General features: G+C 42.9%; 7 protein-coding genes across 7 annotated transcripts; 3 read left to right on the forward strand and 4 right to left on the reverse strand.

Annotated features, from left to right (window-relative positions):
* Window positions 1-242: 242 nt before the first annotated feature.
* Window positions 243-3,087, forward strand: EAE97_009949 (uncharacterized protein; the record flags this gene model as incomplete). Its single annotated transcript, XM_038880464.1, has 3 exons — window positions 243-385; window positions 434-843; window positions 890-3,087. 3 exons carry the CDS (start codon window positions 243-245, stop codon window positions 3,085-3,087), a joined length of 2,751 nt encoding a protein of 916 aa, XP_038728831.1.
* A 1,705-nt stretch (window positions 3,088-4,792) lies between these two features.
* Window positions 4,793-5,740, forward strand: EAE97_009950 (uncharacterized protein; the record flags this gene model as incomplete). Its single annotated transcript, XM_038880465.1, has 3 exons — window positions 4,793-5,238; window positions 5,344-5,501; window positions 5,574-5,740. 3 exons carry the CDS (start codon window positions 4,793-4,795, stop codon window positions 5,738-5,740), a joined length of 771 nt encoding a protein of 256 aa, XP_038728832.1.
* Window positions 5,741-6,563: 823 nt separating this feature from the next.
* EAE97_009951 (uncharacterized protein) lies at window positions 6,564-8,919 on the forward strand (the record flags this gene model as incomplete). Its single annotated transcript, XM_038880466.1, has 2 exons — window positions 6,564-7,179; window positions 7,253-8,919. The coding sequence occupies 2 exons, from the start codon at window positions 6,564-6,566 to the stop codon at window positions 8,917-8,919; spliced, it is 2,283 nt and encodes a 760-aa protein (XP_038728833.1).
* A 314-nt stretch (window positions 8,920-9,233) lies between these two features.
* On the reverse strand, window positions 9,234-11,483 carry EAE97_009952 (uncharacterized protein). Its single transcript, XM_038880467.1, has 2 exons — window positions 10,633-11,483; window positions 9,234-10,559 (listed from the first exon to the last, which is right to left on the reverse strand). Exons 1-2 carry the CDS (start codon window positions 10,989-10,991, stop codon window positions 9,356-9,358), a joined length of 1,563 nt encoding a protein of 520 aa, XP_038728834.1. The 5' UTR covers window positions 10,992-11,483; the 3' UTR covers window positions 9,234-9,355.
* Window positions 11,484-13,115: 1,632 nt separating this feature from the next.
* EAE97_009953 (uncharacterized protein) lies at window positions 13,116-14,709 on the reverse strand (the record flags this gene model as incomplete). The annotated part of the gene is made up of 3 exons (XM_038880468.1): window positions 13,116-14,389; window positions 14,439-14,554; window positions 14,639-14,709. 3 exons carry the CDS (start codon window positions 14,707-14,709, stop codon window positions 13,116-13,118), a joined length of 1,461 nt encoding a protein of 486 aa, XP_038728835.1.
* Window positions 14,710-17,914: 3,205 nt separating this feature from the next.
* On the reverse strand, window positions 17,915-19,887 carry EAE97_009954 (uncharacterized protein; the record flags this gene model as incomplete). The annotated part of the gene is made up of 3 exons (XM_038880469.1): window positions 17,915-19,205; window positions 19,274-19,368; window positions 19,501-19,887. 3 exons carry the CDS (start codon window positions 19,885-19,887, stop codon window positions 17,915-17,917), a joined length of 1,773 nt encoding a protein of 590 aa, XP_038728836.1.
* Window positions 19,888-21,574: 1,687 nt separating this feature from the next.
* On the reverse strand, window positions 21,575-23,216 carry EAE97_009955 (uncharacterized protein; the record flags this gene model as incomplete). The annotated part of the gene is made up of 3 exons (XM_038880470.1): window positions 21,575-22,606; window positions 22,663-23,062; window positions 23,158-23,216. The coding sequence occupies 3 exons, from the start codon at window positions 23,214-23,216 to the stop codon at window positions 21,575-21,577; spliced, it is 1,491 nt and encodes a 496-aa protein (XP_038728837.1).
* Window positions 23,217-25,442: the final 2,226 nt, after the last annotated feature.

A 25,442-nucleotide genomic window follows, 5' to 3' on the forward strand; every position in this document is an offset into this window, starting at 1 on the left:
ACAGCTTGTCTTGAGACATTGAAAAGTAGGATTACACACGAATCTTTGTCGGAGGATATGATCAGGTGAGCCCGGCGGTGGAGGTAGAATTACGCCACTTTTGCCACAAGACATCAGCCACAATTTTATCACCAAGAATCAAAATCACGGGATCTGATATTCTTCTTTTCATCAACGCCGTTCACCAGATGAATTCTGGTAACTTTATTTCCGAGTAATCAATTGTCGATTGTGCTATAATCATGTCAGAAAAACAAAATAACAGGACTGCCCAACCGCCTTTGGTTGATCAGTTTCTTCAGATCGGAAAGGCAGCTTTTGATCCAGAGATTCCGGAAGCCACAAGAATTCAATCGCGACATGAATTTAACAACTTGATTGAAAGGTAGAAAGTCTTGAATATTTCTCAAGAGAAGTACTAATTATTCGATAGCAATTCTACTTTGAAACTCATGCCCGTGTTGAATCTTCTTGTTCAGCCAGACAGAGTACAAACTTGGTTACGAGGACCTTTGATTCAAACTTTAGCCCGTCTTCCCATGAGACCACGCGGCGTACAAGACACTATTGAATTTGTCTTCTCAATTCATCCGAGTAATGCTAGTATGAAGGCATCAGATTCCGTTGGTAGTCGTTCCGTGAATATTTCTCATGAAGCAATGAGCTCGGCATCAAGACTCTTATCTTCACCCCCGCAAGGAATGTCAGCAGAGGAGTGGTTCAGTGGTATTGCTCCTCAATTATTTGATCTTCTCGATGGAAAAGGGGAGAGAGAAATGGATAAAGCTGCTTCCTACATTATTGGGTTTGGTATATTAGGTCGGAAGCTTTATGGGGCCCCAGGTAAGGTGGATGGTTCGTTTGTCGTAACGTATGCTAAATAGTTCAGGCGCACCGGGGTGGAAATCTTTGGTCGAGCCAATTATTGGATCAATTGACCCAGCCCTTGTGCCTCCCCCCATAATCCAAATATCACAAGTTGAAGAGATAGTAGTACTTGGAATGCCAGAAGTTCTTGTCACAGCGGAGGATCTTAGGAAAAGTCTACGAAGATTGCTTACTATAGTAACATCACATCCTCACCCATCACTGACGAAACGACTTCTTAATCCGATTCTCTTGCCACTGTGGGCTTTATTTTGCGGCGAAAATAAAGATAATGGTGGAGACTCCAGTGCTTGTGCAGGAAAACTGTTGAAGATTCTGCTGCAGCTTTTAGCATCAACGACATCTAAGCCTAGTGAAGGCGCACTTTCCAAGGTCTTCAATGATATCCTGTTTCAAGGAAGATCAGAGCCTGGTAAGACGAGTTGGATTTACCGTTCATCAAAGAACGGTAAGGACATTCAGATTGAGAAAATATCAGAAACTACCACACTGGATCAACAACAACTTGATATCGGCCAAATCAATACAGCAGTAGAAAAGTTCATCAGCCTGTTGAACGAGTTTCCTGATTCTGACTCACAGGTACCTCAAATGTTTCTAACGCTGTGTCAAAAATGGCTCTCACAAGCAAAGACTCCCACGCCTCCGTCTATTTTAATACATTCTCCATTGACAAGTAACCAAGAAGATGCGAAGCTAAAGCTGATTGAAGCAAAGGTGTTACAAGAAATGATCAATGTAATGCCGGAGAAGCTTGTTCAGGATTCTAAGCAAATAGTGGAACTGGTTGATGGGGTGCTGATCGATGCAATTGGTGCCGAAGATTCAGATTCTGAAGATCAAGAGGGAATTGTCTCTATCGCTTTAAGTCTATTAAACATTGTTCTTACATCACCGAACTTTAGGCCAACCCCCATCATAGAGCCTTGCTTAGAAAGAATCGAATCTTCTCTGCGAGTTTATGGGCGCAGAACAGTTACAGAAGTAACCCAAACCGCTCAAAATCTTCTCGTCATTCTACAATTTCGCCATGCACTTCATGAGTCGAGCGAGTCACAATCCGAAAATATTCCCAGTCGGGCAGTAGAAGACCGAAAGACTTATAATCTTGCCATGTCATATCTAACTTCGGTTGAATCTCCTCCTCCAGTGAGGGTTCAGGGAATTGAACTCATCCAGAGCCTTATTAGTGCTCGTAGTTCAATTTTGGACATACCCGCGCTCCTCATTCTGTTTGCATCGCTACTTCAAGATTCTGAAGAATACGTTTATCTTCGTGCTATCAGGTGTTTTATAGATCTCTCGAAAACCCACCCCAGGGCTGTGCTGAAAGATCTTATCGAGCGTTATACAGATGGCAACGAGGATTATGATCTCGACGCCCGTTTAAGACTTGGAGAGGCCTTACTCCAAGTCATTCAATCCTCGCCGACAAACTTTACAGGTGGTATTGCACAAACCGTCAGTGAAGGTCTGCTTTCGATTGCTGGCCGGAGAGGCCATCGACCTAAAAGCGAGGCCGAGCAAATCAAACGCGAAAAACTTAAGAAACAGAAGACAGCTGAAGCAGAAGAGGCATGGGATGGCCCAGTGCCACAATTGGATGAAATTCTCGAACCGGATGCCAACCATCCCGAATATGAACTACTTTCTCGAATAGTTTCAGGCTGGGAAAGCAAGCGTGGAACGGAAGACGTACGAATTCGCTCGTCTGCTTTGGCGATTCTCGGCGAGGCCATAGAATGTAATGTATCAGGAATCGGACACAAACCAATTTCTATGTCTGTAGATCTCAGCATTCATATACTCACATTGGAACCGGAGGTTGAGAAGGGTATTCTTCGCCGATCTGCCATTCTTCTCGTGATGAGCTTTGTACGCGCATTGGACAAGGCAAGATCTGAAGGCAGACAGTTAGGATCTGGATTCGTAGGTCAGAGCCTGGATGACATGACAAGAATATTGAGATATGTTCAGGGTACGGATAATGATGGGTTGGTTAGGCAGCATGCAAAGGATGTCGTCGAGGGGATAGAGTCATGGCAATTGAACTCACTAATCCCGGTTGGAAGTTTAGCAGGTGGTGGTGATATCGAGAATTTGAGTGCCCGCGGGATCGAGAACTTGGCTGGTCTGAATATTACCCCAGTCAGCAGGAATGCAAGTGTTACGAAACCGAGAATTGAGGAAATTGAGTAGGTCGGGACCGATATGGTATCGGTATTATACGACGCACAGAGAAAACGCATTATTGTAATTTACTTGTTGGGACGGCAGGATACTTTCAATTTCGCAAAATTCCGTTGTTGAGATAATGGGAGGGCCATTCTCTGGCCCTCACGCCCGTCAGAATTTCCACGCCCCACAGACCTTTGTTCTTCAAGCGATAAAGTGGATTTGATGGATTTGATTCTTATCACAGCAATTAGAAAGGGATCGAGAAGAACCTCCAGGATGCAAATTTTCTGGGAGCCATCCGATGAATTCATTTTGAGTAGAAGAGTACATACAGTTTGTTGCTGCTCTTCGACTTGCAGAACAAACTGCCGGTATTACATGTGAGAGTCACTCCTCGGCACATCTTTAAGCTGTTGAAATGCGGGCTTTCCGGATTTTTTCTTCACCCGACGAATTGATTTCTGGATAAATGCTGTTCTTCATGGTGAAACAAGTCCCATTCTCGTTCACTTGCATCTCTTTGATGCTATCCTGACCAAATCTACCATCCAGCCTTGCCAAGAAGTTACTTCTCATATCATTGGTTGGACACCGGGAGCGGACACATATCCTAATTCGCAATAGTGGCTGTTAAAATGTAGCCCCGCGCGGTCCCCAAGCTGCCATTTTCGTGTTCTGTAGAAGCGAAAGAAGTAAGTGGATTCACATGCTACTCTCGGCTTGTTAACTTGCGCCGATAAATCTAATTTCTATGGGAGGTTCGGAAATGCTACGCCCCGCGAATTAGGTCGCGTGGTGTTGGTTGTGTTGATTTTTTTCTTGCAGCTGCAGATTCTTTCCCCGAAGTCTTCCCCGGATTTCTCCACAACGTTTTTGCTGTGGGACAAACGGCAGTTGTTCAGTTTGTGTTAAGATACCTGGTATTTGGTCCTAGAAAAAGTTTTGAAAGCGTACTCCATTGCCAATGTAGCACAGATAGATGAACGGCACGATCCGGTATCTGAGCCAAATAAAGATATCAGCCACGAGGCATAATAATTGATTTCGTATCTTTTCGTAACTTCAATTGGTCACAGCTGCCAATCAACACCGCCTTTTAATTTGTTAATCGATTGACTCCATAAGGTATCCATAGAGTTACACCGAATCAATTTAACCCCATCCTTCAAAAAAGATCCATTTGCGCCAAACATGGTCATGAGGACAATTTTTCTCAACGAATCTAAACACGTCGATCCCTTACCCTTTGGCAGCATCGAAGCCCAATTGGTATGTGCCATGAAATCCTACACCTTGCGTTGCCCCGAGTGCTCTTTTTTTATAAGTAACTCCTTGATGTGACAGCTTGCTTACTGCCGATCGTTGTCGGAGATTGTTCCTGATTGACATTGTCCCGTTCGTACCGAACCAATCCAAACTAATCTGTGCCTGTATACGAGTAGAATGATGGAGTAAATATTCGCAGTGGTATCCTCGCCGTTTCCCCGCGTTTACAGACCCATGATTAGATTTCTCCGTAGTAGAAATGGGAGAGACGAAAAATTTACTGAATCGTCGATTTATGCTCATTTCGTGCCATTATAAAGGGTGAATCGTATCTCCATCATGTCTTCCTTCCCCAGCCCAGCTCGTGTTTCTCTCATTCTCATTCCCCTTCGTTCGTGGTCCCCTCGTTTCCAGGCCTTCGACAGTCTCATCATCCCCTTTGAGGTGTTTCGATTTCACCATGAAGCTCAATCTTCTCCTCACCGTTCTGTCTGCCAGTCTGGCTGCGGCAGCGCCCATCTCCCCTCGACCTGTCGCTCACAACGAGAAGAGAAACACCCCTCTCAACACTATACTCACCATAATCCTAAACCACCTTCCAGCAGTCGATGGCGCAATCGGAGTGGTTGAAAGTGTTATCACTGACTTCCAGAACCTCATCTCAGAGCTCACTGGCATCAGTGATACTTATAACGAATTCGGCGGTGCTTGCACTGACTACACTGTCATTTACGCCCGAGGAACAGATGATCCAGGAAACACAGGAGTCATCACCGGTCCGCCATTCTTCATGGCATTGGAAGCTCTTGTAGGGTCTTCCAAAGTCACCGTTCAGGGTGTGAATAATTATGCAGCAAGCGTAGCGACATTCCTCGCTGGGGGTGATCCTGTTGGAAGTGCTTCAATGTATGTTTCCCTTGAGTCACCTATATGAACAAACATGATATGAACAATCCGATATTTTGTGCTATGTAAGGAGATTTCGTCATCAGGCATCTGACTTTGATATAGGGCATCAGAAATTGAGGCTGCGTACGCAGCATGCCCAAATACAAATCTTGTGGCATCTGGCTATTCCCAAGGAGGCCAAGTTGTACATAACGCACTTGCATTACTTCCTGCAGCAACTGTGAAATGGATTAGCTCTGTCGTGATCTTCGGGGATCCAGGTATGTGAATTTCTAAAAATCATTATCCCTAGATACATAACGCGGAAAAGATGCTGATAGATCGACAAACAGATAACGGTCAAGCCATTCCAAACATGGACGCATCGAAAGTGGACACGATCTGCCACACTGGTGATAATATCTGTGAAGCTGGAGATATAATTCTTCCAGCTCACTTGACTTACGGGGAGAATGCAGCCGCAGCTGCGGCATTTGTTGTTGCTCACGCTTCTGCATGAACTGTGGAGTGTTAAATCACATTACGCAATTTTGACGACATATGATGAAGATGATGACGGTGATAAAAAGATACCCCAAGTACCAGGATTTGCGATGTGATCTTAGCTCAATATGCTCTGAAGTCCTACCAAATGTTTGAATGTGGGTTGGAAAGGCTCCTGGCGTGAGCAGTGTATTTTGGGGGTCGTTTTGGTGTTCATGGCGTTTGATAGCCTAAAAAGCTTGGACACGGTGCGTTTATTGGTGTAGTCGCGCATAATAATGAATGAATTTACATCTGCAGACCAACTGTTAGATTTGTCCTGAGCTACCCAGCATCTGATCTCGTGAAAGCCTCTCTGGGCCACTGCCCATCTAGCAAGTGGATTTGAAGCCCCTGTAACTATGTAGTAAGTCCACTGATCTAACCACGCTTATGCATAAAACATACCCACAATCAGATCTCCATGAATCACTATAGGCCTCTCGGAGACATTTCATTGCACAATTTCTGAGGTTAATGATAAATTCAGCATTTTACAATCAAAATATAGTGATTAGATCTTGAATGACTAGGTTTTCGAGAACATCACCTCCTGTTTTGATGTCGACGAACCCCACAGATCCCTGAGCACTGTGCCACAACATTCTCCTAAACTATGTCACAGGACTATGTTTGCAAACAAATTTCAGACCTTCTGCATTTCTGATTCATTCATTCATCTGCACACACCTATATCTGGTAGGCGACGTATTCCTGCAGATTAGCAAGTCACTCTTCTGCAGATAATCACATTCGCAATATCAGCGTGATACAACATCATCCCAAACGATCAGGTGATCATGGGAAGAATAAACTACAAACCCTTCGCCGGGAGCAGTCCTCCCCCTGCGGGACGTGCGATATCTGACGATTCAATCACTTCCTCTGATACTTTGTCAGAATCCCAAAAGAAGAAGTTATCGGATTCGAATCGGAAAGCCGTGTTATCCATGTATTGTCGGAGGGGAGTTCTTGTTGTGATAGGTGCTTTATTCATTTTCCTGGCTGTTTTTATCCCAGTCACCAAGGCTCAACAACAACATCACCATCGAGATACATCCGCAACTGTCATCCATGAACCTATTCAACCTCCTTCATACCCTCTCGCAGTGAGGAATCCTTATCTTTCCGCCTGGATCCCAAGTTCCCTCGCCAATAACATTAGTTCTGGGAATGCACAATTCTGGACTGGCCAAAATTTGATATGGAGCGTAATTGCACGCGTGGATAATGTTACGTGGAATCTTTTCGGAGTAGCTTCCCCAGGAAGTGGAACAAGATATGGAACTACAATATCGGCGAAATATACCTCTACGCACTCAATTTTCAATGTTACGGCTGGAAGTGTGATCTTCAGCTTGGACTTCTTTTCTCCCGTTAGCACTGGGAATTATTTGAGACAGTCCCTTCCCTTTAGTAAGTTCTATTGAATATGACCTTCATATTCTCCATGAACCTCATCCTTGAAAAGTTATTGATGTTAATGTAGGTTACTTGACTGTATCTGCTGGGACTACCGCTGCAACCGATATTCAGATATATTCAGACATCAGTGGTACTTGGACTGGTCAAACTGTATCCTCATCCGGGACGTTCACGAAACAAAACACTACCTCGGCATTTTTAATCAGAGCTAACAATCGAGCTACATACTCAGAGGCTTCAGATCAAGCATTATGGGGTGAAGCCATCTATTCATCTCAACCCTCATCCACTTCTACTCTCACTACTGAATCAGGTGATAGGACTGCTGTCCGTAAAGTCTTTTCAGATACAGGTACCCTCTCCGGAGCTCTGGGTACCTGGTCAACAGATGGAGTCACAGGAATTTCCCACGATCTCGGAAGTGTGACAGGAACATCCTCTGTTACTTATGCCGTTGGATATGTAAGAGAAGCTGCAGTCAATTATCTAGGAACACCATACACTGGGTATTATCGTGCGACATATCCAAAAACTATCGATGCGTTGGAACATTTCTTTGAAGATTATGCCGATGCATTGGTCGAGTCTTACACTATCGATTCTGAATTGTCTGCAGCCGCAATTCAGGTCGCTGGTACAAATTACTCAGATATCACAACCTTATCATTAAGACAAGTATATGGGGGAATCGATTTGGTAATTCCAAATGGTACACTGGATACCAGCGATGTCCTTGCATTCGTCAAGGAAATCTCAAGTGATGGGAACGTTAACACCGTGGATGTCATCATGCCCCTGTTTCCGGTCCTATATGTTACAAACCCAGAATATTTACGTCTCCTCCTTGAACCAATACTCCAATATCTCGCTTCCGGTCGTTGGACTCTCCCTTACGTAATTCACGATATCGGTTCCGCCTATCCCAATGCCACCGGCCATGATGATGGTGTCGCAGAGGTAATGCCAATAGAAGAAACCGGCAATCTACTCATACTCGCTCTCGCTTACCAGAAAGCGAGTAATAATACAGCTTGGGCAAATAAATACTACACACTGCTCAATAAGTACGCATCATATCTCCCATCAACTTCCCTCAATATAACTCTTCAACTCTCTACCAACGATGCTGCCGGACCTCTCGCGAACGAAACCAACCTCGCAATCAAAGCAGCAGTTGGTTTGAAAGCTTTTGCTTCTCTAACCGGTGAAACCTATGCAAATTATTCGACCATTGGAGATGCGCATGCCACCCAAATCTACACAGATAAACTAGGAACTGACGCAGATCAAACACATTTCGTACTCAATTACCCAGATAATGACGATTCCTGGAAAATCCCCTTCAATCTGTACCCAGATGTTTTGCTTGATTTATCAACTTTTTCAGATGCGGCATACACCATGCAAGAGAACTACTACCCAACCATTCGGTCAGATAGCGGAGTAGCTCTTGACTCTCGTCAGGCATGGGCGAAATCCGACTGGAATATTTGGACTGCTGGTACAACGACAGGGGCGGTGAGACAATCGTTCGTTGATGATCTATGGGCATTCATCAGCAATGGGAAGAATAGTTGGCCCTTTAGCGATAGATGGACAGTCAAAGTTGATGGAAATACGGAGGAAGGGATTGAAGAAGCGTTGAGGGCCAGACCCACTGTTGGTGGTCACTTCGCTTTACTTGCTTTGGAATTAGGAGGGAAAGGGCTGGGAAGTAATTGGAATCCATAATGAGATCCATATATAATGAATAGAACGAATGCATGGCTGGGTACGGTTAGTCGGGAGTTAAGGGGTTTGCTCTATCCTTGAACGCAGGGATTTACATGTGCATAGAATATGACTTACAGCTGGGTCCATAATACTTGGCTGGATCTTTGTATAGAGACCTGAGATGGTACATACGATAACGGTGACATGTCGCAGCAAGATATATAAAAATGCAAAATCAAAATGTTTTATCGTCGTGCATAGAACTCAATAAGCATCACATCAAACATGGTCATAAGATTCACAAGATTCGCAGCACTGAAAGTACAAACAAGCAAGAATGAACCATCTATACATTATAACAGGTATCTTGTGAATCTTGATAACTCCCGTAAAAGTCCAACACTCTGAACGCCGAATCATATCCAATGCATTATCTCATCTACCTCATGTCGTTTTACAAGACAAGCATGAAAGCTCCAATCATAACTCCCCAAATCAAATTCCGACCAATAGTCACACTCTTTCCAGCACCGCTCTTACTCAATCCAAAAGGCAGTCCTTGTAGGCTGAATGTGACGTTTTGTGGAATAGTAGTGTTGTAACATTGTCCATTGACGATATCAAGGTTCGTGAGATCATCTGGTACTTTGAAGAACATGTATTGTGACTGATTCAAATTTTGGAAACCCGATGTCTCGTATGGGAATTTGTCTCCGCTGTCCGTCGCAGATGTATTGCGGAGGAAAATACATTGGACTTGACCAGGGAAATCGGTAGCCATCTCAGGATAATCCTTCATAACATCAGAGTTAGAAGTGTCGGCCATTAAAATAAATTTGCGATTGGGATAGGTCTCAAAAATCTTGGTGAGAAGATACTTTCGGATAGAGAGTGTTGCAGATACATCGGAGAAGTTGAGGGGTCGAGTATCAAAAGATCCTCCTGGATAGGTCTCGTAGATGAATTGCATGTAGTTCCTTGTAACTTGCTCTGGGGTAGTGGTTAAGTAATGGAAGTGGAAGTTGGGGATCGTGCGAGACCAATTGGCGTAAATATCGGGCATGTTCATCCATTGAGTGAATGGTCTGGCAAAAGAGTTAAGAAGACCTTCCTCTGGCTCGTAAATCTTTGTAACACGCAGAATGTCATCAATGTCGGAGATAATGGTAATGCCAGACTCAGGGACGAGGTAGGATGTTGCGTTTCCGGTCAGTGTACCATCGGTGTAAACGTTGATTCTTTGAATGTCGGTTGTGTCGTTACCAGGAGCAAGATATCCACCAGGTCCTGAAACGTTGGCGATTTGGATAAATTGATCATAATCACCCTCCACTGTTGTTTGTCCCACAAGTGTAATATTTTGGGCTCCTCCACCTGGAGTTACCGCTCCACCACCGCCACTCTCGCCATCACCACCTTGAGACGCAGCAGGCTCCAAGCTGAATGAAACATTAACATGTGCTTGTTGTACGACAAAAATCTCGGCAGTAAGGTTTCGGGCTTGAGTTTGTTGGGCCGCGGGCAGATCTTCGATTGAGGTGCCGACCAGGAAGATATTTGCTAAATCGTCCAGCTTGGATTCGGAAATATTTGGTTGTTTGAAGACATTTCCGTGGACACGAAGATTCCAGCCTTGATCAGTCCAATTTGCATACCCTCTGTTTGATGATTAATGAGTGGTCTTTTCTTTTGGCAACAAACTACAATGGGTGAGGAAGAGATTGAACTTACGGGATATTCAAGACTTGTGTAGGCGTTGCTTCCAAGTCACTATCACCAATTCCCAAACTACTTTGGACCGCACTTCCTGTTGGAAAGTCCTGGAAGAAGTTGGGCACCCCGCTAGCAATGTAGGAAGGATAAGTGCCGAGAACACTGGTAATGTAACTTTCTAAACCTTTGATGGATGATTCGACCGAGCTAATCACTCCTCTTTCTTCTAGAAGAACTCGCGATGGTGTTCTATCGGTCAAAGAGGCTCGTGGAGTGATCATAGGATGAGGAACGGGTTGAGCTACTGGATGTGGCGCTGGAAATGCTAACGCCACTGGAATAAGTGCAAGAAGCACTTGAGGGAGAGTCGTAACCATGACTGTTGTTCAAATGTGCGTTATTTGAGTGGTAACTGCTGGTCTGGAGGTCTCAAGATTTAATAGAATTGATAGATTTCCAATGGCAGATGAGGTTATGGATAATTCACCTTGCCAACAACTTCAATCGAACAAGATCCGAAGAGAAAAAAGATTTATACACAATGCGAAAATGCATATAAATAGGATCAAACGACGACAAGAAGATGAAGATGAAGATGAAGATGAAGTAGGAAAGATCTTCAAATAACGAGAGCAACAGAATCAGGAACAACAAAAAAACAACTTATAAATCGGTTGCGGCTGCGGGATTTAAAGGTGGAAGAAAGGATTTGAACCTCATCACTCTTCCCTTCCCAAACCACCATTGGTCGAAAAGGTCGTGAAAAGGTCATGGCTTTTCGACGGAGGGAGTTCCAAGGCATTGAAGGAGAAAAAGACGGCATGAATCTGAATGCATTTGCCTGCCTAGATAGATCGATCTTTGATATTTTTCAACATGGACGTCATTATACATAAATTGACTTGGGGATACGAGATTGAAATTTGAAACATGAAGTTATCCAGAATTTTAATTGGTTATGGATGGCAAGAAATGCGGCACATGAATTAATTTTACCCACAAAATAAAGTACCTAGACAAGCACCAGCCACCACCCCATACAGCCGTGCTTCATCTACGTAGGAATTCCAAGGTTTTATGTCTCCCATGTGTTTGTTTGTCATTGATCGAGAAGATATGTGAATGGAAGAGGGAAAAGGGAAGGAAGTGAAGAGTGAAGAAAAGGATAGATGGGAAGATGTGTAGGGAATACATATCGCAACGACGCCTCCGACAAAACACTTTGAGGAACCGCTACTAGAGTGAGTGCTGCTTGCATATGCGATGAAGGAAACTGCGATGAAGTGGAAATTCAGCAGCAGCAAGGCAAGATCAAACAACAAGGATCTGGTGAAAGGGCCTGCAACTACCAACTACCTCTCCAGTACGATAACCACTGGGCAGTTCCTTCAAGCTTGTGGAGCATTGGAATGCCAACAGACAGCGGTCAATACTGTTCTCGAATAAAGACCCCTTCCCCTGATTGACGATTTGACAGACATCTCAATTCTCAAGCCTTGAAAGAGGATCTCATCAATCAATCAAATGAAGATAGATTGATTGATCAATTGCCTTGGCAATGCAGGTACAAATTGACTAACCAACATATAGCATATAGCGTGTCGATTCCAATACCGGTACAATACACCACAAGATGTGTACGCTTGAAATCCATTGTCTGGTATTTGGTACCTCAAATGTTCGAAATTGATTCTTAGAAAACTATACTTTGAGAATTGTTGGCGATATCGGGGTCTCCAGAAGTCTGCGGGCTTATCGACTTGAAAACTTCTAAACCTTCAACTTGTGTCTTATTCATATACCAACGACCATGCTGTCGTGAAAGCTTCATTCCCATGAGCTTGATATATACATCTAGTCGATGAGACAAAATCCGCCCGTGATCAAGTGATCAGTAAATAGACAAATTTTCATAGTAGTTAGTTAACTTGTTTCGTCCTTATATTTGATCAGCTCTGTATCAGCTTTGCCATTAAAGAACGATAGATGATTGAATTGCGACGTGCACATGAGAAAGGGGTGTCGAGGCATTCTGCTGCATCTTCGAGTCCTAACTCTGGTTTTGGTGGGATCACATAATGCAATCTTCAACAAGAATACAATTCAAATGACATGAAACGTCAGATGATTCTCAAGTATCAATAATCATTATTTATCGCTTTCAAGTCAATGTCAACATCATCATTTGAGATGTCTTTGAATTTTCGGAACATATAAGGATGTCATGATTCATGTGTGTGTAATCAAATTCATGAATGACTAGGTACTTATTATGCCACTATCCACGTAGTGGTTACCCCTCATCTCAATCCTCAACTATAATTCCGAACATACACCTCAAAAGTTGGCCATCTACATTCCTATGTGTCCACCCTCCAAATTGACATTTTCAACTCGACTCAAAAGCTACACGTATCTTCCAAAGACCCCAAGATCAGGCTTCAAAAACAATACCTCTAAATCAATCTTTCGTGAATGTATGACCTCTAGCCATTGGCCGATCAAGAAGCTCTTTTTCGGAAATAAATGACGGTTGGCTCTGCGAGTTGAGCGGTTGAAATACTTCCGATATCACCATCTGGTAGTTCGTAGCCATCTACGATCAAATCGACTACCACCAGTTCCCTAAGAGATCTCAAATTTCGAAGTTCTCCCTCGAAAAACTCACGGATCTTCCTTTCGAATGTGTTTACAGCCCGCGCTTCGCTGTCTGTTTTGATATTCAAAATCAATTTCTGTACATTGGGACAAAGCGCATTCATGACGGGAATGTAAACCCGAAAGCCCTCCAAAAGACAGTCATCGCAAAAGTGACCCTGCTCGCATTGGTGACAGCGAACCTCACCAGAAAATGACAAGGTACAAAGAAGGGCTGCATTCTTGATGCCAATCATATACAAGAAGCGTAGAAATGGATCGTGATATACCCATCCTACTAATTTCTTGATCGCCACTTGCTTCCGAATGTCTCTAATGCCCTTCTGAATTTTAGAATTGAAGATTCTAGGTGATTCGTCTCGAGCTACGAAAAAAGGGTTTTTTGGAGATGGTCGCCACGAACTGCCGTTAATCCAACTCCAGGGACTTTCATCTCCAGTCGGATGATTGGTCCCGAATTTGTAGCAGGTTAAACTGTACAAAAACTTACCTCCCGTCTGGTTCCAGGCTTTACACACTCGTAGACAAGTAGCGTCTATTTGACTTTGGTGAACTTTGCGCAATACTAAGAGTCTGCCATGTACAGTCGTGGTGAGTACACCGACCTCAGTCGTTGTATACGGATCACAGTCCTGACTAGTCGTGTGGTGGGGTGAGCCGCTAAATTTCCTTTTCCAATTGGTCGTCGCGATTCGAGGCATAAGTGCGGCATCTGCAATTTGCACGAGGTGACCTAGCATCTTGTCGATGATCTCTGCAGCACGTGGAAAATTAGCTTTAATGATCGATATATTTATGGGGCATTGAAAGTAAAAATGGTTAGGAATGGATCCCGATTCGTTCTGTTGAATCTGGGTTGGAAATTCGAGGAAAGAAAGCAAGTCAAACTCAGACTTGCCTTGAGGGAGTTTGGAGAAATGACGATCATGGCTTTGTGGTAAGTGCCGTCCTTTCTCACTCTTGTGTTGGGTGTCCTTCATGAAAGCTCTGCGGTTCTTGCTTGTATGGTCGATTTCCTTGAGTGTTCGGCCACGTGGATCGACTAGATACTTTCGGCGCCTATCGTCAAAGGGCTCTTCAAACCATGAGTACCGAAAGTCTTTGCGATGACCAATATCTGCATGATATTAGAAATTATGAAAGTTTAGGCATGATTTGTTATTTACCATTGGCGATGATACACTTCTGTCCATCCCTAACGAAGATGACATTTTTAATCCAGCGTTGAGTGACAAGTTCTGTGAGAAGCTTCTCTTTATCAATTTCAGGGGAATTCTCCATGCTGAATGCCTTCAGTTGGATCATTGACATCACTTCTCATTGCTTTAGATCCTGTTTATGAAGTTCCATAAGGTCGTGAACGTACATCCTGTCGAGATGAGATGACTCCCAATTCTCCATGCTGGCAACAGAATCTGGTTGCTGTGAAGGTGCCATGATCTCTTGGGTTTTAGTGAGCAGATATTAGATGAAGAGAACGTAGAGAATGGTTGCAAATAGTGGCTAAGAAGAGGCTGTCGATGCTCTTTCGAAGTTAGGTGTTGTGCATCATAAAAGAAAGCGCGAGAAGGCACACCTCAAGAATATGTTTGCATAAGAAAATTTAGTTCTTCGATTAAGTATTCATTTCTCCATGTTGAATTAGTTGTTGCGAATTGATAATTCTCTATTGAATTATACAGCAGGGTCGCTCCGAAGACCCAATGCTGTAAGCTCAATCCATATTTGCCAGTAGGGTGTTATAGTAGAACTTCGGAATTTTGATTTATTCGAATATATTCTCTCAAAATCGGAGTATTGCATATAATGAATGTATGTCTGTGGATCAAGATGTCAGAGACGAGAGTGATAAAGAGAATCACTCAGGGGTAAATGCCAGTGCCGCTGGAGACAACGGTTGTAGAAGATTTTTACATACCTTATTAAATTGCGTGATATGGAACTTCTTCTGAAAATTGATTATATAACATATTTGCCGATGGTTTTCGTTTGATAACAGGGCGATTTATGTATTTCCATTGCCGTAGTAAAGGCTCAGAGCTCTTGAAAAGTTAGACTTTCCAATAGGTAACGGAAATTGTCCCAAGTACTAGTATGACGCTCTGTCACTGATCTGCGTTCCTTCACTCACAGAGCCTCTTACTAGTGTCGGCACTTGGAATTTGACGATCCGCTTCTAGAACTTGAGTATGAGCTTTCAAGGACATGGCCAATTTCCCGATATATGACCTCAGCATCGTCGTTCAATTCGGGATTTGTTATTTGCTGTACCATAGTCATTGCCCTAATCACCTCTCGATCATGACCCCAGAACCGTTGACAGTATCTTCAGAAACGGTAGCTTGTTCTTCATCAATGATTTCGTTACGCCTCGAACGTCGAGAGCAAGCGCCCCACCAAATAACAATGCCAATTACCATCGAGACGAAAATGTACAATACTATAGAGATCCATAGTGTATCATCATTGGAAAAAGGTGTGGAAACCATCGTGGAAATTTTGAGTGAATGATAGTGATGAAGCTGATGTTTGAATTAGAAATTTTGTATTAAGATGACGAAGTTGGTGTCTGACAATATGATATGTTAACTATGGGATGAACGAGGCTCTCAGTGCGATGATGGATTCTATATATATAATTGAAGAAAATTCAAACTGTGGCCTCTTGGTGTCATTAGTTACCCTACTAGTGGTAGCTAGGGGGGCTAGCTGTCGTGCTAATGGCGTCCTACGACGTTCTTGGCAGAATGAAGAAACTTAATGATGATACACTATATTGGATTGCAAAAGACTGTCAAACCCAAGAGGAAAATTTGTGGTTGAGCTTCTTTTGATATCATAACTACAAAATCATGAAGCAGTGGTATTCGGCTTTCTGTTAAAGTAGCCGATCAGAAATAGGAGAAGGAAATCTTGAAATGCAGTGGTAAGGCGTAAGAACGAAACTTTCTAAAGAATTGAACCTCAAGTTCATGACAGATATTCACGGCAGTAGTCAAGAGAGGAGAAGAGAAACTGGTGTGAAAGACGAAATCACCTTCCCAATTGAACATTTCTATCATTACAGGGGATTGTCGACAGAGTACCAGAATATTCCGTGGGAAGATTGGTTCAATCGCGGGAGCAAGTACCCGCAACAAATGACGTGTCTATCTGCTATAACACGCTCTTTTCTAGTCGTTCTCCACGTTGTCCCAGGTGTATGCAACATTAAGAATCCAGTTGCGGTTGCCCAAAATGTTCTTGGATCTAGTCTGAGTAATGGCTGCATTGAAAGATCTTGGAGGGTCTGGACGGCCTAGAACACAGAATCATTTGAAACTGTTCCTCCAACTTGACCAAAGATTGTTCTAAGGCGAGCATAATTCTCAAAGATATTAGCAACCCAAAGACGATGGAATCCGATGCCAAAGTCGCTATTATAGCCCAAATCCGCAGTACCAGAAGATGTAGCCACCTCAGTATGATGAATGCCATTGTCAGTAGTGTATAAGCCATTAGCGACATCTGCTTGCTGGATGAGAGAGCACGATGGATGAGAATATAATGGCATATCGAGTTGCCCAAACGCTGACTAAAGTCTAATGTCTACAGGAGATTGTATTAATCGGTAAGATGTCAACTCCTGTTTTCCAAAAGCGAATGTTGCAAAGGGGAATGATTCACAAACTCTTGCATCGTGATTTCGGAACTGACATGTTACTTCTTCGTTGTCAAAGAATGGATGCGCGAAACATTGAACAGCGACATCAACAACCTTGGGACAAAGTGTACATAGGCGTTAGGGTGAGCGAAGAACTTTTCAAGAAAGACTACGTCGCCATGACGCGGAAATCTTAAGAAAGAATTTGAGATATACTATAGAGTCTGGCAGAAGTCCAACAGAAAGTCAACACTTAATCACTGCACGTCGAAGAAGTGCCAATACAACTAGCAGCTGTGAATGTAAGAATAGAAAGGAGATTTTTGGTAAGAAATCTATATCAAAAGTACCAGATTCCTCTTGCTACTTTTTTCACTACTCTATTTTTCGCTCTTGGCACTTGTATACTAAAAGTAAATTGCTATCTGACGAAAACTCGTCCCGCTCATCGAATGACAAAGAAACAATCCAAATCTAAACGTAGGAATTTCGATTTAGGCTCCGTGGATGTTGGATGCTTTCAATCAGCTTAATGTGGAGAGAGACTGTTCGTCTTTCTCGGGGTGAGCGGACATTCATACTAAAAATCCGCAGAAATTGGATTCGGGCGGACAGAATTACCTTGAGGCAAGGGTCATCGTTAGGTGTATATAGCTGTGAAATCATCACACGGGACATATTAGTGAGCAGTATCGGTGTTAAATTCGGCAATTGCTCTATAAAAAATGCAGATCGTGAAGCTAGCAAACTCACCATACTTCGATTTCTGAAATTTCAGGGTGTGGTATTGCTCTATCATATTTGCCTCCTACAAACCAAATTATCCAACTTCTTCGGTTTATCTGACTATTATCAGGCAACCATAGTCATATCCTTATCTATACTACTGTCAAGTCCACCTTTACAATCAAGATACCTCAAACACCACCATTTAGCAAATGTGGATGTGCTACAGAACAAATTCTCTCATGACTGGAATATACAAAACACTGCCATTCATTAAATATAGTCCTCACCCTGGACACCCTTTCCCCAAGGATCATGATTTCCGATTCCATCTTCGCTTCTCCTGCTGTAATCCGCGGTGCTCACTACTCTTTCCTGTCTCAGTCTAGCAGCTCCTTCGCCACTGTTGGTATTCTTATTAGGTGCATTACCCATTTCCCAGCTGCCGACTCTTTCGTGTTTCGTGGTAGCACCAACACCAGGCCCTTTGACTATATTAAGATCTGTATCAGACGCGAGTTTCTCGGGACCTTTAAAACCTCCTCCGCCAGCGGATGAGCCTCTTTTCAGAACTCCAACTCCTCCCGCGGAGTTGGAGATTATCTTCTCCCGATGGTGCATTCTGAACCCAAAGATCGCAAGAATTGATGCGATAAGCATCACAACTACCAATGTAACAACTGCCCCGATAATGCCACCAACTATACCACTGACACTCTTTGAATGAAAATTAATGGTTTTGTTTGAAGCGAAATTGGAAGACTCGTTACTGAAAATGGCTGCACAGAACATTGAGATAGAGGCACATGAACTACACCAGGCGTTCAAATCGTTGATGGCAAACTTTCCAATTTCTGTGACAAAATCAGTGTACTTCATGTCGATTTCCGAATTGCCGAGATTGAAAAGGGGATAGGATATCAAAGGGTCGGTGTCCGAAGTTCCATTTCTGAATAAAAACCTAACCCATAATTCATTTACTTCGGGAAATGAATTGGATGAATCATATTGTGCTTCTTCAACATAACTAAAAAGCTCAAAAGCCATCATGCTTCCATACTCTGGCAATCTAGAAAAACGTTTTCTCGTGAGATCTGAAGTTGAGAGGGATGAGAGGTAAAAGAATGCTAACATCGGCTCGTAGGAACCGAAGTAAAGAGACAATTTGTCGCTGACCCCAGAACTCGAAATGGCCTGTTGAAATTGTTGGATAATTTTGGAGGCAAAAGTTTGACCTGCTATATATTGAATACTGGATCCCGTGCTAGGCGTATTAAAAGAGATAGCCTGTTCTGATGCAAAACCATTCAAAGTCTCCAGAAGACCGAAAGAATTGGTCATGTCGTAAATAGAGCTATTATGATTATATTGGTAAAGTGCATAGTAATAAAGGTTGATTGCGTTGCCATAATTAAGTAGAGAGCTATCGATGCCGGCAAAAAAGGTGTCTGCAAGAGAAAGATAAAACTCATCAGTGCTAGCCATCATAGAGGTTAAACTTGGGGATGTCTTCGTAGATTTTGTTGCAATATCGTAGGTTCTACATTGGTCATTCCCCGCAATCCTGTAAGAAGATTAGCGAAAGTTCCAAAATAATGAAGAGGAGTTGTTAAGAAAAGATGAAATATCTACCAAATATAATTATAATCCATTGAACTCAGCGATTGAATATTAGGATACTGATAACCACCTAGAGGATAGTCGATGACGGTGCCATTGGCTAGAATCTATCATCGCAACACGTCTTCATATCAGTAGTGACTCATATTGCAAAAATAATAGACAGTGATAAATGGATATCATAGGACCGAGGGATAGAAAGACAGGGATATGGGAGCAGGTTGTGATATAACACATACACTATCTGTTCCTCGTACTCCCGTTACGGGAGGATAAAGTCCTTGCATGAATGCTTGTGCACTCCCAACAATATACTCATCACTAGTAGTCCATACTTGTAATTGATTGTTGGCAATATATTGATCACTGAGGCCGTTGATGGGTAGTCCGAGAGTGAGTTGTGTTGAGGTAGAATTCAGGTAACGGTCGCGAATGATAGATCCTGAGTTATAGAGTTGACTAGCCCCCAGAGGTGTAAGAACAGGAGAAGTGGCATTGATCATCGTAGGGGTGATTTCCCCATAATATGTATAAACAATGGAGGACCATGTTATGGGCACCATGTTTGACTGAGCTATGGAAATTGAAGCCATGGAGAACATAAACAGAGTAGATACCAAACCCATCTTGATCGTGATTCTAGAAGGGGATGAAGGTTCAATGTGTCAATTGGAGTTTGAAGTCCAAAATAGCATCCAAGGTAGTCTTAAAAATCGAATTTGTGTGAAGGTGGAAGAATGAAGTTTTGAAAAATTGTCTTGTTTTCCAGAACGCTCTTAATTCTGGTGCCGAGTATTCGAACACAAGATATAACATGCGATGGTTGTCGTCATTAATTGTGCATTATGTCATTTCTTTCAGCACCTCAAGTCATTCCTTTGTGCAAAATACTTTCTCTCCTCCAAAGCTTCTCAAAACGAGTTCGTGATAAGCTTCACGAGCTGGATGCAGTAGGGTGGGAATGCGGGGTAAATTTAAAGCTTCGTTTGCGACAACTTTCGCGGCGAAGTATATTTTCTGATGGGAATATGATGATATGAGTTATGAATGCATCGAATGGTATTACCGGCGTAAAATACTTGGGATTGGAAGCACTTAGGTAGTAGAGGATGGTAATTATCGGTATTCAAGATATCACACGCTCATTTATACCTTTCCACACACAGTACGTTGTGTGGACGATTTGAGCCTTGAAGATCTGGTAGAAATGACGACCAGCTGTGTACTTATACGTAACTGCCTTGCGATAGAAGCTCCAAACTCTAAGTACCAACTTGGTGACTTTCGTTCAGGATTGGTATTCTTCTCAATTGCTCACTGGAGCTACTTGCTTGCACTTACTCGAGCTTCATCCTTACCTCTTGACCAAATTGAGGATAGATTTATGCAATCAAAGATCAATCACACGATGAAGTTTACCTATTGGCTATAATCGACTGGGTGGTTGATGAACGAGGTGTGTAGCGTCCTTGCAAAGGGCCGGCTTGGAAATGCAGGAGCCCTCGGACATTGATTAGAGCTTCTTATGGCTACTGTACAGCTCTTGCAGCCGTTTTGTGGCTGGACCGTCTACATACTTACCCGTGGACCTACCTAGTACATACTTGGTAGAAGGTATGTTTATGTGATATAATCGACATCGAAGCTTACCTACGTACCCGAGCCACCCTACCTATGCAGTGCATTGTGTATGCTTGGCGTGAGAGCATGTGAACGCCTTTGGCGTCATACCAAAATTCCTTTCATCGGACCACCTTATCGAAAATGCATTTGAGGAGCGGGGTCCTCTGAAGCTCAAAGCTGAAGGTTAAAAAAGCTCTTACTGATGCTGCGAAAAATTCCCCCACATCTACTACCAGTACACCATTCACATTCACATTTACCATTTACTCGATTCATGAAGTTCAAGCTCCAACATTCAAATTAAAATAGAAAAGACAGATGCGCTGATAAAACAAGAATTAAACTCATTGATACCTCTAGTCGCATATCCTATGCACATGCAACTTTCAAGACCTTATCGACATGATAAGCGACCGGGGGGAGATGTTGATAAGTCTCACATGGGCATTATCTTTGTCATATGTCATATCTGTTGTGAAAACTATAGAATAGGATATGATTGTACAGATACACAAAAAATAGTCTTGATATGATAAGAAAGGTGAACAAGAATTATCCTTTTGATTTCATGGACATGTAATTTCATTCATAAACGCTAATACTACCAAAGAACCGAAGCCAGGCTCGTTTCGCCCTGAAAACCCCCAAAATTGTACAAATTAAAAGACTATTTGCTTGATTAAAAAATCCTTAACCGAAGAGAGCATCACCCAATCTGATTCTTACAGACTTGGTTTGTGTGTAATTGCTCAAAGCTGCTTCACCTAACTCGCGTCCAATACCAGATTCCTTGTATCCACCGAATGGTACTTGGTGGTGTAGCATGTTGTAGCAGTTGACCCAGACTGTACCTGCCTTGAGAGCATTGGATACACGAAGAGCAGTATTGAGGTTTTGAGTGTGGACAGCAGAGGCTAAACCGTAGTTGGAGCCGTTACCGATCTTGATAATCTCCTCTTCAGTAGAGAACTTGGCGATAGAGCAGACAGGACCGAAGATCTCCTCTTGCATAATCTTCATATCTTCAGTGACATCAGAGAAGATTGTGGGTTGAATGAAGTATCCCTTATCACCATGTCTCTCACCACCAGTAACAATGGTGGCACCAGACTTCTTACCCTCATCAATGTAGCCCATAATACGGTCATATTGAAGTTGGGAAACTTGTGGACCTTGGAATGTTTCGTGGTGGAATGGGTCTCCAACCTTGTTGGCGATGGCACGGGCCTTGAATCTCTCAACGAATTTGTCGTAGATACCATCTTGAACGTAAACTCTTGAACCAGCACAGCAACATTGTCCGTGGTTGAAGAAAATACCAAAGTTGACCCAAGAGATAGCGTTTTCGATGTCGGCATCGTTGAAGACAATGTTTGGTGATTTACCTCCGAGTTCAAGTGTGACCTTCTTCAAGTTGGATCCAGCAGCAGCCTTCATAATTTGACGACCGACAACGGTAGAACCAGTGAAAGCAACCTTGTCAACATCCATATGAGATGCGATGGCAGCACCTGCAATCTTTCCGAAACCCGAAATGATGTTGACAACTCCTGGAGGGAAACCGGCTTCCTTGATGAGGTTTGCGGCAACAAGTGCGGAAAGAGGAGTTTGTTCGGCGGTCTTGAGAACAACGGTGTTACCAGTTGCGACAGCGGGACCAATCTTCCACGACCACATAAGCAATGGGAAGTTCCATGGAATAATTTGACCACAGACACCAATCTAGAGAAATATTAGCAATTGAATTTTATCTAGCTGCAGATTAAGAGATGGCATACTGGTTCTTGCTTTGTGTATGTGAAGTATTCTGGGTCGGTGTCGATAACCTTTCCTTCAATTTTATCTGCCCATCCACCATAATATCTCAAACATCCAGCGACGGCGGCAACGTCACCTTTTGCCATTGAGATTGCCTTTCCGTTGTCTAATGATTCGACAGCTGCCAAGAGATCGGCATTCTTCTCAACCAAGTCTGCCAATTTGACAAGTAATTTGCCACGACCTTCAGGTGTAACTTTTCTCCATTCTCCTTCATATGCTTTTCGTGCAGCTGCGACAGCGATGTCGACATCTTTTTCGGTGGCTTCGTGTACGGAAGTGATGACTTCTTCAGTGGTAGGGTTGATGACTTCAAAAGTCTTTCCATCAACACCTTTAACCCATTCGTTGTTGATGAACCTGTTGTTAGAAGATACTGTTAGCTACTGTTTGATATCTTGTTCCGGGTGCGGGGTGCGGGGTGGGTAATGACGGGTCTTTGGATAGCCACATACAATCCTGTGGGTTGAGTATATTCGCCAGTAAGTGGCGTTTTGAGTTGAACTGAAGTCATGATGGGTATATGATTGTAATGCGCGATGAAAGTATTTGTTTTTGTATATATTTGTTGTGGTGTGGTATGTGAAATCGATTTGTTTGAACTGTAGAGAGTTGAAGAGGAATGAAATAAAGAGACGGGACACAGACGAGATGAGGGGTCGGGTAATGGGTTTAAGTAGTAGTAGGTGAGTGGACAATTGCCTCCTTTCAAGAGAATTATTAATTACAGAATGTAGATCCAAGCTAACAATATCTAAACCCGAAAGCAACCTTGAAGGGAAGGAGGCGGAAGTACGGTGATATCAATACTCGGCAAATGTCTACGTATCCCCTAGACTACTCGTAGGTATTCACAAGGTTTCTTGCTACAATCAATTACAATTAGTCAAATTGGTGAGACGCGGGGTGGGTATTTGAGTGCTATCTTGGCTATAATTCTGAAGGAGGTATGGAAATAGCAGACTTGTATGTCCAGGTAACCTAGTAGACTGGTAGTAGTAGCTCCTGGGCGTCATATCCCATGGAGGTTAAGAGAAATTGATTTGCTATTGCTTTCTCTGAAGGAAGATACCGACAGTGTGAGTGGAACTTGTCTGTAAGATGCAGCTCCCAAACCATTACACGTATTCCCACATTTCACCCTATTACATTCTCTGTATTTCTAGAACCAAAGCCAAAAAGGGAATGAATATCGATGATTCTAGGCCTAATTCCACACCAAGAGCTCCCCAAGTTATTGAGAGGCTGAGAGAACCAATTTCGCATCTAACTTCACTGCATCTCTTGTTGCTAGACCTACAAAGTACAAGGCGTTTGCCTAGCTACCTAGCTACCCACATACCTAATACCTAGTGCGTGCTTGCTTCATGCTCCATAGTTTCGGTGGCTTTTGAGGGGTAGGGGTAGTTCTTAAGCCGTTATTTGGAAACATCTTTCCATATCATCCAATCATTCCACTTATCCCAATATCACTAATCCATTAATACACTGCACTACGAGTAAAAGGTTCCGTACGCCCTTAAAGCATCAAGTTAATGATTAGTATCCAGTATCACGCAGGAGCCCAGGAAGCAGCAGGCAGCTGGTTCGAGTTTGATACTGGTATTGGATGTGGAGAGGGGCTCGAGGGGGTAGCGCGCTCGGGTAGGTGGGGACCTGGTAATGATCCACTAATATGTCACCCTTTACATTTAGGAAGTGAGGAAGTCAAATGTTAATTACCCCTCATTTACGGAGATCTCTACTACTACTAGTGCCGGGATCTTAATGGAATGGGAAGGTATATCTTTATGTTCTCTCTGGATTTGATCCACTCCATTTACGTAGATACTCCTGTACAGTGTAGTCGAGTACCTACGAACATACGTGCCTACCTAGTACCTATAAATTTAATCGATGAGTTAAATGAGGTTCTTAACCCGTATGACCCAGGCAAACTCCATGTTGCGTTTGTTAAGTGCATTACCAGCTTCTTTATCTCCTAACGCATGTCATGAAAGCACAGGTCGTCAATGTCATACTGTACTGTATTTCTCTGCTTTGGCATGGCGCTGTATTTCCTTCAGCCTTTCTCGGTCGATCGGGCTATCATAACCTCGGTCTCCGCATTTTCGTGGCATTGTTCCCGCGATCTCTTAACCTTCCTGTCAAGAGGTACCTACGTATTTAGAAATTGAAGATTAATCACCGATAAAATGATTGAAAATTCGGTGATAAAATCTCACGACCACAATAAACACCGAATGAGTTAGTGATATGTAGGAGCCGTGGGTTTATCGTTTCATTCCATGATTGGAGAAAAAGAAAAGCTGGAGAAGCAAAAGGAAATCAAAGCGTTTCCATTTCTCCAGATTTCGTTCCGTATTCCGTGCCTGGGGTCATGGGGGGGGCGGACGGAATTTCCGCGCACGCATTTGGTAATCGACCTTGATTTATTAGATCGGTTTAACGATGAAGTGAAGCCCTGCTTGTCCTCAACTGCCTCTCACTTGATGTCTGTTGTCAATTGGGAATTGAGAATTTACAATTCCCAATAACAACGTATTGTTTTGCTTCACCCGACGAATCCATTCTACAGTACTAGGGCACTTCTATTTAATCGACCGGATTTTACCCGGGATTTTAGTTTCAATCATATATTATTCAATTTTTATTATTAAATCAATTATTTAATATTATATTTTAAATCTTTAATAATCTCCTAATCTATATATCAATATTAATATAATAAAATTCTATA

The sequence above is a fragment of the Botrytis byssoidea genome (assembly GCF_014898295.1).
Source record: "Botrytis byssoidea strain MUCL 94 chromosome Unknown BBYS_024, whole genome shotgun sequence".
NCBI classification, from domain to species: Eukaryota; Fungi; Ascomycota; class Leotiomycetes; order Helotiales; family Sclerotiniaceae; genus Botrytis; species Botrytis byssoidea.